This window comes from Ursus arctos, unplaced genomic scaffold, assembly GCF_023065955.2.
Source record: "Ursus arctos isolate Adak ecotype North America unplaced genomic scaffold, UrsArc2.0 scaffold_10, whole genome shotgun sequence".
Taxonomy (NCBI): Eukaryota; Metazoa; Chordata; class Mammalia; order Carnivora; family Ursidae; genus Ursus; species Ursus arctos.
In genome coordinates, this window is record NW_026622764.1 from 70526427 (window position 1) to 70539914 (window position 13488).

A 13488-nucleotide genomic window follows, 5' to 3' on the forward strand; every position below is an offset into this window, starting at 1 on the left:
TTAAAAAAAAAGAGCCAGATCCAGTATTCTGTCCTCTCCAAAGACCTCTGTAGCTTCCCTACTCAGATTCCAGAGTCCTTCTGAGTCCCCCAGCACTTTGTCTGTAACTGTATGTGAGACCCCAGTAATGTTGTGTGAGACCTTCACTCTATGGGTCTGTCTTTCCCATCACTAGACTTGGTTCATGAGGGCAAGCACACGCACCGCCCATCTTCACATCTCCCGATGCAGTCCCACAGGCAGGAGACTGTCACTGGTTATTGAATAATAACCAGTGTCAGCACGAGGGTATCTCAGAGGTCACATCCGTTTCGTTCACCGTTACATACCCCGTAGCTGGCATAATGCTTAGCATGTAGAAAGTGCTAAGCCAGTATTTCTGGAAGGAAGGAAGGAAGGAAGGAAGGAAGGAAGGAAGGAAGGAAGGAGAAAGAAAGGAAGCACAAAAGTACATTTGAGAAAGCAAACCCTAACAGCGGAAGTAAGGACATCAGTTAAGAGGTGACTGTGGCAACAGAGGTGAGCAAAGATGAGGAGTGAACTAGGCGGTGGGGGGAGGGGGAGTGCAGCAGGAAGGGACATGCACAGCTGCTGTTTTAGGAAAGGGGCCTGAACTCACATCATCTCTCCTCTCAGGTCTGTGCCCACAAATCATAGGAAATATATACATATAACATAAATATAATAAATATAAATGTATTATCAATGTATCATTCATTTATATTATATTATAAATAAATAAAATACAAATAAAATAAATGTAAATATAAAATACAAAATATAAATATAAAAATTTTATATAAATATAAAAAAATGGGGCACCTGAGTGGCTCAGTCAGTTAAGCGTCTGCCTTCGGCTCAGGTCATGATCTCAGGATCCTGGGATCCAGCCCTGCATTGGGCTCCCCGCTCAGTGAAGAGCCTGCTTCTCCCTCTCCCTCTGCCCTGCTCCCTCTTCCCCTCCCCCACTGGTTTTCTCTCTCTCTCACTCTCAAATAAACAAATAAAATCTTAAAAAATAAAATAAATATAAAAATATTAAATATATACACACACACGTATATATTTTTTATTATATTTTTTAAAGAAGTGAGGCTGTAATTGCCTTTGAAAGCCAGAATGAGATCTTTGTGGACCAGTAACTGTGGCAAACCCCTGAGACACTGAAAGCAGTTAGGACTAGAGAGGGAAGACCCACAACAGAGGACTCTTTGAAAGAATGAGGACAAGTGCTTTCCTAGAGGGTAGGGAGAGGTCTGGTGGGATGGTGAAGAAGTTCCACAGTGGGGGCACCTGGGTGGCACAGCGGTTAAGCGTCTGCCTTTGGCTCAGGGCGTGATCCCGGCGTTATGGGATCGAGCTCCACATCAGGCTCCTCTGCTATGAGCCTGCTTCTTCCTCTCCCACTCCCCCTGCTTGTGTTCCCTCTCTCGCTGGCTGTCTCTATCTCTGTTGAATAAATAAATAAAATCTTTAAAAAAAAAAAAAGAAGTTCCACAGTGGGACCAGTCACACTGTTAAATACACATAAGAATAACATGGGTGTTAAAAACGTACGTATAACCACTGTGAAAATGGAAATATAATCTATAATCTTAGGTTCAGTGTAAAAGAAAAAAGGACCATAGGAAACCTGATCAACGCCACAAAATGGGGAAGAGAGACACAAAGAGCATTCATGGAAATAGAAAAAGCACAAAATGGCAAGATTAGTAAGTCCGCTTAAGAAAGAGAATTTCAAAATAAATGAGACTATTCTCGCACAGATCACATTTACTAACCTCAGTGCAGGGAATGAGAAATCCCCAGGAATAACTGAAAAGCTTCTGGTGTCCTGCATGAGAAATGCAAACTCAGGCTACTTATGGAAGCCTTTGGTTCACAAGAAGGAGGAGGAGGAAGGAAAACGACATAAAAAGAGACCCTGCTTATTAAAACCCATAGGAGCCAGCCAAATTTATAACTCTAAATTCATTTATCAGGGAAAAAAAAGAATGAGAATGAACAACTTAAACTTTCAACTCAAGAAGCTAAGGAAAAAAAACCCCATAAATAAGGAGGAGGGAAGAGGAGGAAGAGGATGAACGAAGCAGAAGAAAAGAACCAATAGGGGGCGCCTGGGTGGCTTCGCTCGTTGAGCGTTAGACTCCTGGTTTCAGCTCAGGTCGTGGTCTCAGGGCCCTGGAATCGAACTCTTCGTTGGGCTCCATGCTGAGCGTGGAGTCTGCCTGAGATTCTTTTCCCTCCCTCTCCCCCCCTTTCTCCCCATGCTTGTGGGTGCTCTCTCCCTAAATAAATAAATAATAATAATAAAAGAAAATAACTAATAAAGATACAGGCAGAATTAATTAAACCTAGAGTAGCCCTCAAAACAAAATAATAGTGATGATCAGAAAACCTAAAACTTGTTTTTTGAACTAATAATAGTAATGATTTAATGGCTAACATTTTTGAATGTTTGTCATGCACTCTACTAATATACTACCCATAATAACTCACTTAATTCTCACATCAATCTCACGAAGTAAGTTTTATTATTACCTCTTTTGCAGATCAGTAAATTGAGATACAGAGAGGTTCAGTCGTTTGCCCAAGGTAACACAGTAAATGTCAGACTTTGGATTTGAATACAATAGTCTGGATCTAGTTTACACTGTATATTAATATTGTATATTAAAACAGTATACAAATATACCACTAACACATACTAACTATGAAGAGAACGATTAAGAAAAAAGAGAAAGCACAAATGACATTCAGAATAAAAAGGACATAATTATGGATAGAGAAACCATTTTAAAAAGTGTAAGAAAATCTTACACACCTCTTTCTATTGATACACTTGAAAAGCTGTTTCAAAATTTTTATAAGGAGAATGTACTCATGTATTACTTGTGTGATCAGAAAAATTCATTTTAAAATCACTTAGAGGGGTGAGGGGATGGGAGGTACGGGATTCCAGTTACGGAATGAAAAAGTCATGGGGACAAAGGCACCGCACAAGGCATATAGTCAATGGTGTTGTAATAGTGCCGTATGGTGGCCGATGGGAGCTCCGCTTGTGGGGAGCACGGCGTAATGTACAGACTTGTGGAATCACTATGTTGTACACCTGAAACTGATGTAACATTGTGTTTCATCTACACGTCAGTAAAACTAATTAATTACTTATAGAAATAAAAATCACTTAAAGAAATGGACAGGAAGACATTAAAAGCAGTGACTTACCTGTCCCTGATTGGCTGTGGGAATACAGTGGGATTGAGAAGATGGTTCTAAATGTTCTGGATTGTGGGCCTGGAGGAGGGGCGGTGTGCTAAGGGGACTGTCAATAAAGGAAGGAGAGAAGGTTTGGAGATCAGAGGTAATGGGCTCAGGTGTGGAGCTGCTGGATTTGAAGTGGTGCTGGTATTTCCGTCACAGACTTCCTTAGATGGTTAGAAATCCAGTGCTAGAAATGTACATTTGGTTCAAAGGTCATAACCAACTGCTAGGCTTGCTTTACAAAAACGATGTATCGTTACCGTTCATCCTTAAGGGTAGAGGCAGACTATTATTGTTTGTTTTCCAGAAAGAAAAATTAAGAGGAGGAGATGGTCCTTTCAGTGAACACGATAACTGACTACCAAAACGAACTAACACAAAGAAATACACAGCAGTGAGGCGTGGGGGAGGGAGGGAGTCTGTCAAACTCACTAAGAATGCATGATCCCTGGAAAAAAATAAAAAAAGAATGCAGAATGCACGATCCCTACATCACAGAGAGTTCTCATAAATATTAAGAAAAACCTGCATAGCCCTAGATAAAAGGGCAAAGGAGAGAAGCAGACTGTTCGCAATGAAGTGCAAAAATTATTGAACATAGAAAAAGATGTTCGACTTTGCTAATCATGAAACACACAGGCGAGGAGATAAAACCTTCGCTGGACAAAGGGCTAGAGCCGTGAGCGACGGTTAACACCCCTGCCGCCGGGCTCGGGAGAAAACAGTGCTGTTTCCAGATCCCCGGAGAGGAGCAGAAATAAGGGACGTTTTCTGCAGGGCAGCCTGGCGATGGACTTCACCGTTCAGATGTGCATCCCCTTTGACCCAGCAATGCCACTGCCCTCCTTCACCCCACAGACAGGGCCAGGGTGCATTCCCAGTGATGTTCTATTACCAGTCCATCAAAAGGTCGGTTGTGGTGCCTCCGTACTACGGAATGCTAGGCTACTATTAAAAGGATGAATGTGCTCATATTTGGTAAATAGTGAAAATATGTAACACATGTAACATGCGAACAACATACTAGTAATTCAAAATAAGGTTCTAAAACAGGGTTTACACTCTGAGCCTACCGACACGAAATTGTGCGTACGCAGCAAGCTATCCAGGATGGTGGCCACCTCTGATGATTGTAGCTTTTTTCCTATGTATCTTCCTATGTTGCTAAAGTTATCTTTATGCATGTGCATTAACTTTGTCATCAGACAAAAAGTAGAGCTGTTTTCAGTTTGGAAAAACATTTTAAAGTCACTCACCTCCCAAGTGGAACTCAAGAATCAGTCCCCTGTATTAATTGCATAATGCATAGATCTTTTTTAGTGGCCTTTCTCTTTTATGGTTTTACTGTTCGGCCTGAGGATTTCTAGATTGGGACTTTATATCCAAGAGTAGAAACAACAACGGAATCAGCTATTTGATTATAACTTGATTTCTCCATTAATAAACCGGATTTGCTTTGTCTACTAATATCCTCTAAGATTACCCTCTAAGGCTTAGGTATAGAAATAGTAAGTAACCTGCAATGCGGGCCCTCGACACGTCTATCTTCATCAGATGGTAATCAGCGTTCCGTCTTTTTCCCACCTTCAGATGTATCAGAACACGGATGGCCACGTCTCAGACCGTCCTTCCGGCTACCAGAACAGGCGACCTTACAGTAGAGAGGTGGATTCCGGGCTCCTGGCTCCCCAGGGTCATGGTGAAGACTCCTAGAGAAGCAGTTTAGTCTTAAGGACGTCCTCCCTCTGACCCCCACCTTAAACAGGCTATAGATTACCAAAACAGGATTCATTTCATCACCAAAAGAAAGTATATTCTGCTGCTTTGCTGGACTTTTCTCTAGAAGCTCTCTGTATCTACTCTTGTTTTCAAAGGAACTTTTGTACAAACAAATCATCCTTTGCACAAGGCAGGAAGAGCTGATAATTCACTTTACTGAAGCTTCTACCTACATCCAAAGGCCTTCTCGGGCTGGCTTGAGTGAAAATCGTGTACTTGACGTAGAGTATATTCTTGTAAATACATAAAACAAAAGCATTTTGCTAAGGAGAAGCTGATATGATTTTTTAAATCTATGTTTTAAAATAATATGTAATTTTTCCAGCTATTTAGTGATATATTTTATGAATGGAAATAAAATCTCTTCTCTAGAAATGTTTGTCATTGAATTGTTGACGTGACCTATTTAGGACAAGACTTAACTGGAGGGCAGGAACCTAATGAAATTACGTGCAACCATTTGTTTGTGCGTGTGTATTTTTTTCCTACTGAGAAGCTCCAGCCTTTCATCAGATTCTTAAAAGGATCCGGGACTCCTGCCCCCAGACCTGAGCAGAAGAGCCGATGTGTGCTTACTTCTCTGCAACACTGGATTCAACCTCCCTCGTCCTTTGAATTCAGCTTAGCTCCCTCCCTCCCACGGGCTTATAAAGTTGGTCTTGTCCTCATCCTTACTTTCCAGGTGTGGTTCTTGGTGAAGAGCTTGGTGAAGGTCTGCCTTTTCTTGTCCTCCCTTCCAGGGCCATTAGTAAGATAAGAACCCTGAAGCCAGTCCGCCTGGGCTGGAATTCTCTTTCCAACGCGGCTTAGCTGCGCAACGTTGGGCAAGTAACTGAACTCGTTTAGGTCTCAGCTTCCTCTTCAGGAAGAGGAAATTAGCATGGATGGCATCTATCTTACACGGTTGTGGTAAGTGGACTACATCTGTAATATATGTATGTTAGAAATATACGCACAAAGAGATGGTCCCCAACTTATGGCGGTTCAACTTAAGATTTTTTGACTTTACGATGGTGCAAAAGGGATACACATTCTGTAGAAACCGTTCTTTGAATTTTGAATTTCTCAGGCTAGCGATATGCAGTGCGATTGTCTCTGGTGATGCTGGGCAGGGGCCGTTCCCAGTCAGCCTCGGGATCGCAGGGTGAAAAACCACAACACTGACAACCATTGTATACCCATTCGACCACTCTGTTGCTCACTTTCAGGACAGTATTCAACACATTACATGACAGAGTCAACACTTTATTATAAAATAGGCTTTGTGTTAGATGATTTTGCCCAACTGGAGGCTGACGTCAGTATTCTGAGCCCCTAGGTGGGCTAGGCTAAGCTGTGAGGTTCGAAAGGTTGTATTAAATGCATTTCAACTTAGGATATTTTCAACCTACTGTGGGTTTCCTTGGACATAACCCTATGGCAAACTGAGGACAATCTATATTACATAAACATACAGATGGCTTAGATAGTGCCTGGCCCATAAATGTAAGCTAATTTGTCCTTTGCACTTCCCTTTCTGGTTTTAATCTTTTACTTTAGACCAGGCCACCATAAACTCACTTAGATTACACAAATCTGTTCTTCGCCTAACCTCTTCTCCCAGTCTCTGAGCCATCCGCCATCCAATGTTTTCTCTGGCCGCGGATTGATTTGTCTTCCTAAAGTATTGCTGCGCACATGCCACTTCCGGCGGGCGCACATGCCACTCCCCGCGGGAGTACATCTCGTGACTCCGGGTGTCTATCAGCTAAAGCCAAATTCTCTTGCCAGCATTCACGCGCACCACGGCTGGGTTCCCCTGCATTTCTCAGTGTCAGACTGCATAATGCCATCTGTCTCTGTTGCCAACACCATCTGCTCGTGTTCACTGGGTATGTCTTGGGCATTCCCATCTCCAGTGTTCCTTTTCTACACCCGCCACCCTCCTGGGATGCTTCTTCTTATGTAAGTAAGCCTTAAGCTCTGCGCTATACTTCAGGTCTTTCTTTCTCAGCTCCACCAGCCATCAGTGCTGGCTTCCTCCACTGAAATCTGCAGGCTCCTCGTCTATATCATCCAGTTGGCTCTTAACATAACCTTTCTTTCCTTTCCTTTCTTTTCTTTTCCTTTCCCTTTCTTTCTAAGTGAGCATGATCAGTGGAGAGAGGCAGAGGGAGAGGGAGAAGCAGACTCTCTGCAGAGCAGGGAGCCCATCGTGGGGCTCCATCCCAGGACCCTGGGATCATGACCCGAGCCAAAGGCAGGCGCTTAACTGACTGAGCTACCCAGGTGCCCGAAATATTCTTTCTTTCCACTTGGAATTTTTTAAGCAACAAAAACGTATTATCTTATAGTTCTGTAGGCGAGCAGTTCAACAAATGTCCTTCTGAGCCAAAATCCTATGTCATCAGGGTTGCATTCCTTTCTGGAGGCTTTGTCAGAGAATCTGTTTCCTCACCTGTTCCAACTTCTAGAAGCTGCTAAAATTCCTTGGCTGGTGGCCCCCTTCCTCTATTTTTATAGCCAACAATGATGCATCTCTCCAACCATTCTTTGGTAGCCATGTCTCCCTCTGACTATGAACTCAGCTGAGACGGGTTCTTGATTTTTAAGGATTACATCTTTTCACTTGGATTTTTAGAAGTTGAAAGTAGATATGGTTTATTCCAAGTTGTATGCCTAATTCCTATTTATGTATACAGTTGGGACACACAAAATACATGTACTCAATTATTTTTTACCTACTCAAGTTAAAGCATAAAATATGCTTGATGTTAAAAAATGCAAAGAATTTTGTATTTTTTCTTACATAAAGTGAAATTTACCCTTTATGCACCCAACTCAAATCCCAAATTGCTTCTTCAGAGGAAATGCTGTTCAAGTTTCAGGTATAGTTCTCCCATCTTCTTGCTTAAATATGCTTACGTTACCTGTATTTACACAAACACACACCCACCCACAGAATTCTTTGTTTTTTACATAACTGGAATTACACTAGCTGTTTTGTCAAACGTAGTTTTATTCTTAACCGTGTGTCAATATTTTCCCAATGCTACATGTTTGTGAGGCCCTCGTGATGAGCTAAGCATTGTGCTAAGAATGATATATGTGTTACCTTCTGTAATTTTCCTAACTGCCTTATGAAGTAGGTACTAATATGATGCCATTATTTTCTGAAGAAATTGGAACTTAATTTAGTAACCTGTAGTCTCCGAGCCCCTGTTAACACTTATTGTGTGGTTACTCTTGGGTTCTACTACTATTTTATCTTATTTGTTTGTTTGTTTGTTTTTTTATAATTGTGGTAAAAAAACACAAAATGCAAAACTTATCGTCTTAACCATTTTTAATGTACAGTTAGCAATGTTAAGTATCTTCACACTGTTGTGCAACTAATCTCCGGAACTTTTTCATCTTGTAAATCTGAAACTTTGTCCCCACTGAACAATAATTCCCTTTTCCCTCCCCGAGCCCTGGTAACCATCATTCTACTTTCTGTTTCTATGAATTTGACTACCTCACAGAAGTGGAATTATACAATATTTGTCTTTTTGTGACTGACTTATTTCACCTAGCATCATGTCCTCGAGTTTCCTCCATATTGTGGTAGTGACAATACATATTCCCTTTCTTTTTAAGGCTGATAATATTTCATAGTATGTGTATACATTTTGTTTATTCATTTATTCATCAGTGGGCATTTAGTTTGCTCCCACCTCTTGTCTATTGTGAATAATGCCGCTATGAACACAGGGGGGCAAATACCTCTTTTGAGACCCTGCTGTCACCTTTTTTTTTTTTTTGTATGCTTTTGTAGAGAAGTGGGATCAATGGATCAACTGGTAATTCTATTTTTAACTTTTTGTTGTATTCTCTTAAAAGACCCTGTTGTAGTGATCATGTGTTTCTTTGGCTGTCCGGTATCGATTCCCATTTCTTTCAGTAACAGGACTGCGATTGGAGGCGTGGCTTCTCCCTGTGGTATGCCGTGGAGCAGGACTTCAGGAGGGGGGTTGCCTTCTAGCCAAGGAGGGTCCTTGACTCAAGCTCAGCTAATAAACTTCCTCTCTTGTTCTGGAACTTTGTACCTGGACTGGATTCAGGCAAGGATGACAAAGGGAATTGAAACTCATTATTCTCAAGTACTGGTCTCTGACAGAAGTGACAAGCAGTCCCCCTTCCTAGATCCCTGGAGCTGTTTTGGTCCCTCTTCTTCTCAAGCCTTGGTCTCTGGCCTTCCTGTGAGGCCTGTAAGCCACCCAGTCTCCCTTCTGTAAATCCCTTTGCCAGGAACCCAAGCCTGCCTCCAGCGCTCACAGCCAAGACCCTTGATTCACAGTCTCCTGTGCCAAATTGAGGATTTCATCCGCTTTCCCCTTCTCTAGAAAGTCCTCTCTGTTTTGGCTGGCCGATGGTCTTCTTTCAAGTTTGAAATGATTTATCTTCACTTGTATGTGATTCCATCATGTTGATGGGATATGAGGAAGTAGAGTCACAGGCATTTGGTAAGCCCTCTTGAACGGCTTGTCCAAAAATGTTGGCGATCATAGGGAAGAAAAGAAAAGCAGTTAATGTTTATAGGAATGTTCTCCTTTTCCTTCCGCCAAACTGATTTTAGTCAGACCCACATATATTGTGAATGTGACTTCACTGCCGATGGACCCAAGTAAATACATTTATACACGGAATCCCCGACACAGCACACCCCTTGCTGTTGCAGTATCAAAGGCCCCAAAGAATTGATTTTCTTGAAAATGAATATTCTCTTGTTCATGAGCTTTATAAAAATGGTACCACACTCTACATAGACTTCCAGTTCCTGCTTTCTTTAAAAAAAAAAAAAATCAACGTCGTGCTTCTAAGATTCACTCATGGTGTTCATGAATCTTAAGTTCTTTCATTTCATTGAGGTGTAATGTGAATATAAAATTACCACTATTTATTCATTTTCACACTGATGATATTTCAAGTTTTTTGGGTTGGGTGGGATAATGGTTCACGGTGTTCATTAATATTATTTTACTTTGTAACATAACTTTTGTAAATACCAAATACGATATTTAAAAGGCAACATTCTCTAAGGAAAGAGGGCATTTAAAAACCGTATTGGGGAAAACAAAACCAAACTATTAAACCCAGCTCTTACCACAGATCTGGTATTAGTTTGGGTCAAGTTGTGTCTCTGACGTAACTACACATTTTTTTAAAGATTTTATCTGAGTCAGAAGATGCGAGCGACTCTTGATCTGGGTTGTGAGGTCAAGCCCCAAGGTGAGTGCAGAGATTACATAAAAATTAAATTTTTAATTTTTAATTTATTTTTTTACGTTTTATTTATTCAAGTATTCTGACTGAGCCAGCCAGGCGCCCCAAACTACACATCTTTACCACGCGGAAGAACACAACCTACCAGCACTGATTTTAGAGATGTGTTCCTGCTGCTGCATGCTCAGCCCCTTCTGTCTGACCAGTAGGTGGCGCCCTAGGACTGTTTTTAATTAATCCCAGGCATTGGGCTGGACTTCATTCCTACACCCCGCCTCTGGAAGGGCAAATTTTAACAAGCAGAATACAGACAAGGCCAATCTGTTAATTAGAAGGAAGAACAACCCTCTACACAGATCACTTAAATTCATTTATTCAGTCTCAGTTATTTCTTGACTATGCTAACGATTGCACGTTTTATGTACATTATTTATCACATTCCACACCTTAACAGAGAGTCTATGTCAGCTTCTCTATAGAACCTGGTTTTTACCATTCGATTCTACACAGGACATTTATCAGCACAGGGGAGTGACTTTGGAACTAATTCTTCTCGGAGCACCTTCTTCTGTGCTTAGTGTTGCCTGAGTCTGGACTGGCTTCCTGTTGAAAACAGTCTGTTTCTTAGAGAACTTTTGGAGTAAGGAAAACAGCCAGGGGTGTTTGGCCTGCAGCAGGAAGATGTCCTGGGTGACCTCTTATCAGAGTTCCAGCCCTTCGTTGGTCCACCTCTGTCCCTCCTTCACCCACATCTGCCACTTGTGTTTCTTCCCAACCTTCCTTCTCTTTCCTCAGCTCTTATGAAGGATTTTCCCAGTAACGTGCTTAGCCGAACCCCTCTGCCACAACCACGGTCGTTTCTGTCAAATATAAATGACATATCAGTGTTCAAATTTGCATCTGTCTATGCCACAATTACCCTCAGCAACAGGAAAAAAGGTGGGGAATTAATGTATTAAATTCCAAATTATCTTACTGAGGCAGAAAAAGCTTGATGAATTTTTTATCTGGTAAAATATACATATAATATATGTACATGTATATATACGGTTTACCCTGTTAACCATTTCCAAGTGTACAGCCCAATGGCATTAAGTACATTCACAATGCTGTGCAACCATCACCCCCGCCCATCTCCAGAAGGAAAGTTTCATCTTTGCAAACTGAAACTCTGTCCCCGTTAAACATTAACTCTCTATTCCCTCTACCTCTAGCCCCTGACAACCACCATTCTGCTTTCTGCTTCTTTTTGTAAAAAAAAGATTTTATTTATTTACTTTAGAAAGAGACAGAGACAGAGAGAGTGCCCATGTGTGAGTTGGGGGAGGGGCAGAGGGAGAAGGACAAGCAGGACCCCAGGATCATGACCTGAGCTGAAGACAGGTGCTTAACTGACTGGGCCACCCAGGCGCCCCTCTACTTTCTGCTTCTATGAATTTGAGTCCTCTAGGTACCCCATATGAGTAGAATCATCCAGTATTGGCCATTTTGTAACTGGCTTATTTCACCTAGCCTAATGTCTTCAACATTTATCAGTAATATACTGTATTCCAGAGCTGCGCCAAAGGCTTCACACATAGATCTCATTGAACGAGTTGTGAGATAGGAGGTTGTCCTGTGGCAGTTTACCAGCCAGTGGAACCAAGGTTTGAGAAGGTTAAGTCACTTGCTGAGACGTACAAAGCAGGTAGTAAGTGTGGGCCTGGCCTGGGGCCATACCCTCCGCCCCCTCGCAGCCACACCCGGGTCGGGGCTCCTGCCAGGGCTTCTTGCTTCAGCTCAGTCCTCAGCTAACCAACACGCTCTGGTAACAGCAAGATTGTATGAGTTCCGACTCCCAATTTGCCTCAAATCAAAAATATATATGGAGGAAAGCAATCTGTCTTTCTGGCATCTGATTGGGAAAACACTCCCGTTTATGCTCCACATATGAACAGTTAAGGGCTGCTAGTTAAAGAGAGCCGATGCGTGAATGTTTCAAGAAAGAAAGAAAGAAAGAAAGAAAGAAAGAAAGAAAGAAAGAAAGAAACAAACAAAAATTTGTGCCTATTTAAGCATTTTCTCTGTGTTGAGGCGCCTGGGTGACTCAGTCAGCTAAGCATCCAGGTCTTGACCTCAGGGTCATGAGTTCAAGCTCCACGTTGGGCTCCACGCTGGGCATAGAGCCTACTTAAAGAAAAAAAAAATGTCTTCATGTTCAGCTAAAAGCCTCGTAAGAGAAAAATTATAATAAAATCAAATATAATATATTCAGCAACTGGAACATAAGAATCCTATCTGGTATGGTCAAACAGATTATGAGTACATCTTTATATCATTTCACTTTTTAAAAAAGCTTTATTGATATATAATTTATATACCATACAACCCTCCTCTGTAGTGTACTATTCAATAAATTAGCTTTTTGCTTGGCTGAAAATTGCCTTACCTTGTGACCACCTGTTCTTTCTTCGATTGATTTATCGGTGAGAGTCAATAGAAGTGAGGCCCAGAGGGCTGAGTTAAGCCCAGTGGCGCGAGCTGCTGAGTTCCACGTTAGTAATTTGTAGTTTGTTGTTGTTGTCGATACTGTTTCTATGTCCGCGACTATTTAATTCCTTAACTTTTTTGTGTCTTGAAGGTTTGCACGGTGGTAGGTGTTTTGGAGTTCCATTATTATACAATAGATATAGCAAAATAAAAGGTTCAGTTTCCAGTCTGTGCCAGAAAGGTTGTAATATCAGTTGCGAGGTCCTTCCCACCCTTGTGTATCAGCATTGCCATGAGAGGAAGGAGTTTCTACTTGCAAATTCAGATGTCTATCTCCTGCTGTTCTCAGAGGAACTGAGAACCCCCAGGCTCCAAGCCCCAGGCAGGAGCTCCTTTGGGGGTAGAGAGACCCTCGTGTGCAGAGATAAGAGCAGGAAATAATAAGGGGTCAGGCTAGAGGAGTGGGGAACAAAGAGCCATGGACCCAGGATGGTCTTCTTTCTTGCCTTCTGGTCTACCTTCTTTTCCCAGAGTCCAGGGCTGAGGGTAGCCGTAAGGCTGGGGAGTCTGTACAGACCAGTTGTGCAGATCCAGCCAGACTGCCCCTCAGTCTTATCTCCCCACCGTCTTATTTGGACATTGCAGACACTGCACACGTCATGCTAGAGTGACCCGAGGCTCAGGGCGGTGGTGTCCCCGAGGAGGGGGGGAAAGGGGGTATTGGGCTATTCA

General features: G+C 42.1%; 1 protein-coding gene across 1 annotated transcript in view; it reads left to right on the plus strand.

Annotated features, from left to right (window-relative positions):
- FLT3 (fms related receptor tyrosine kinase 3) overlaps nucleotides 1-5418 on the plus strand; it is a 73620-nt gene extending 68202 nt beyond the window's left edge. Inside the window, exon 24 of the mRNA XM_026493053.4 lies at nucleotides 4855-5418. Within this exon, the coding sequence (XP_026348838.1) occupies nucleotides 4855-4977 (123 nt within the window). The 3' untranslated portion in view covers nucleotides 4978-5418. The remainder of the gene's footprint in view (nucleotides 1-4854) is intronic.
- Nucleotides 5419-13488: the final 8070 nt, after the last annotated feature.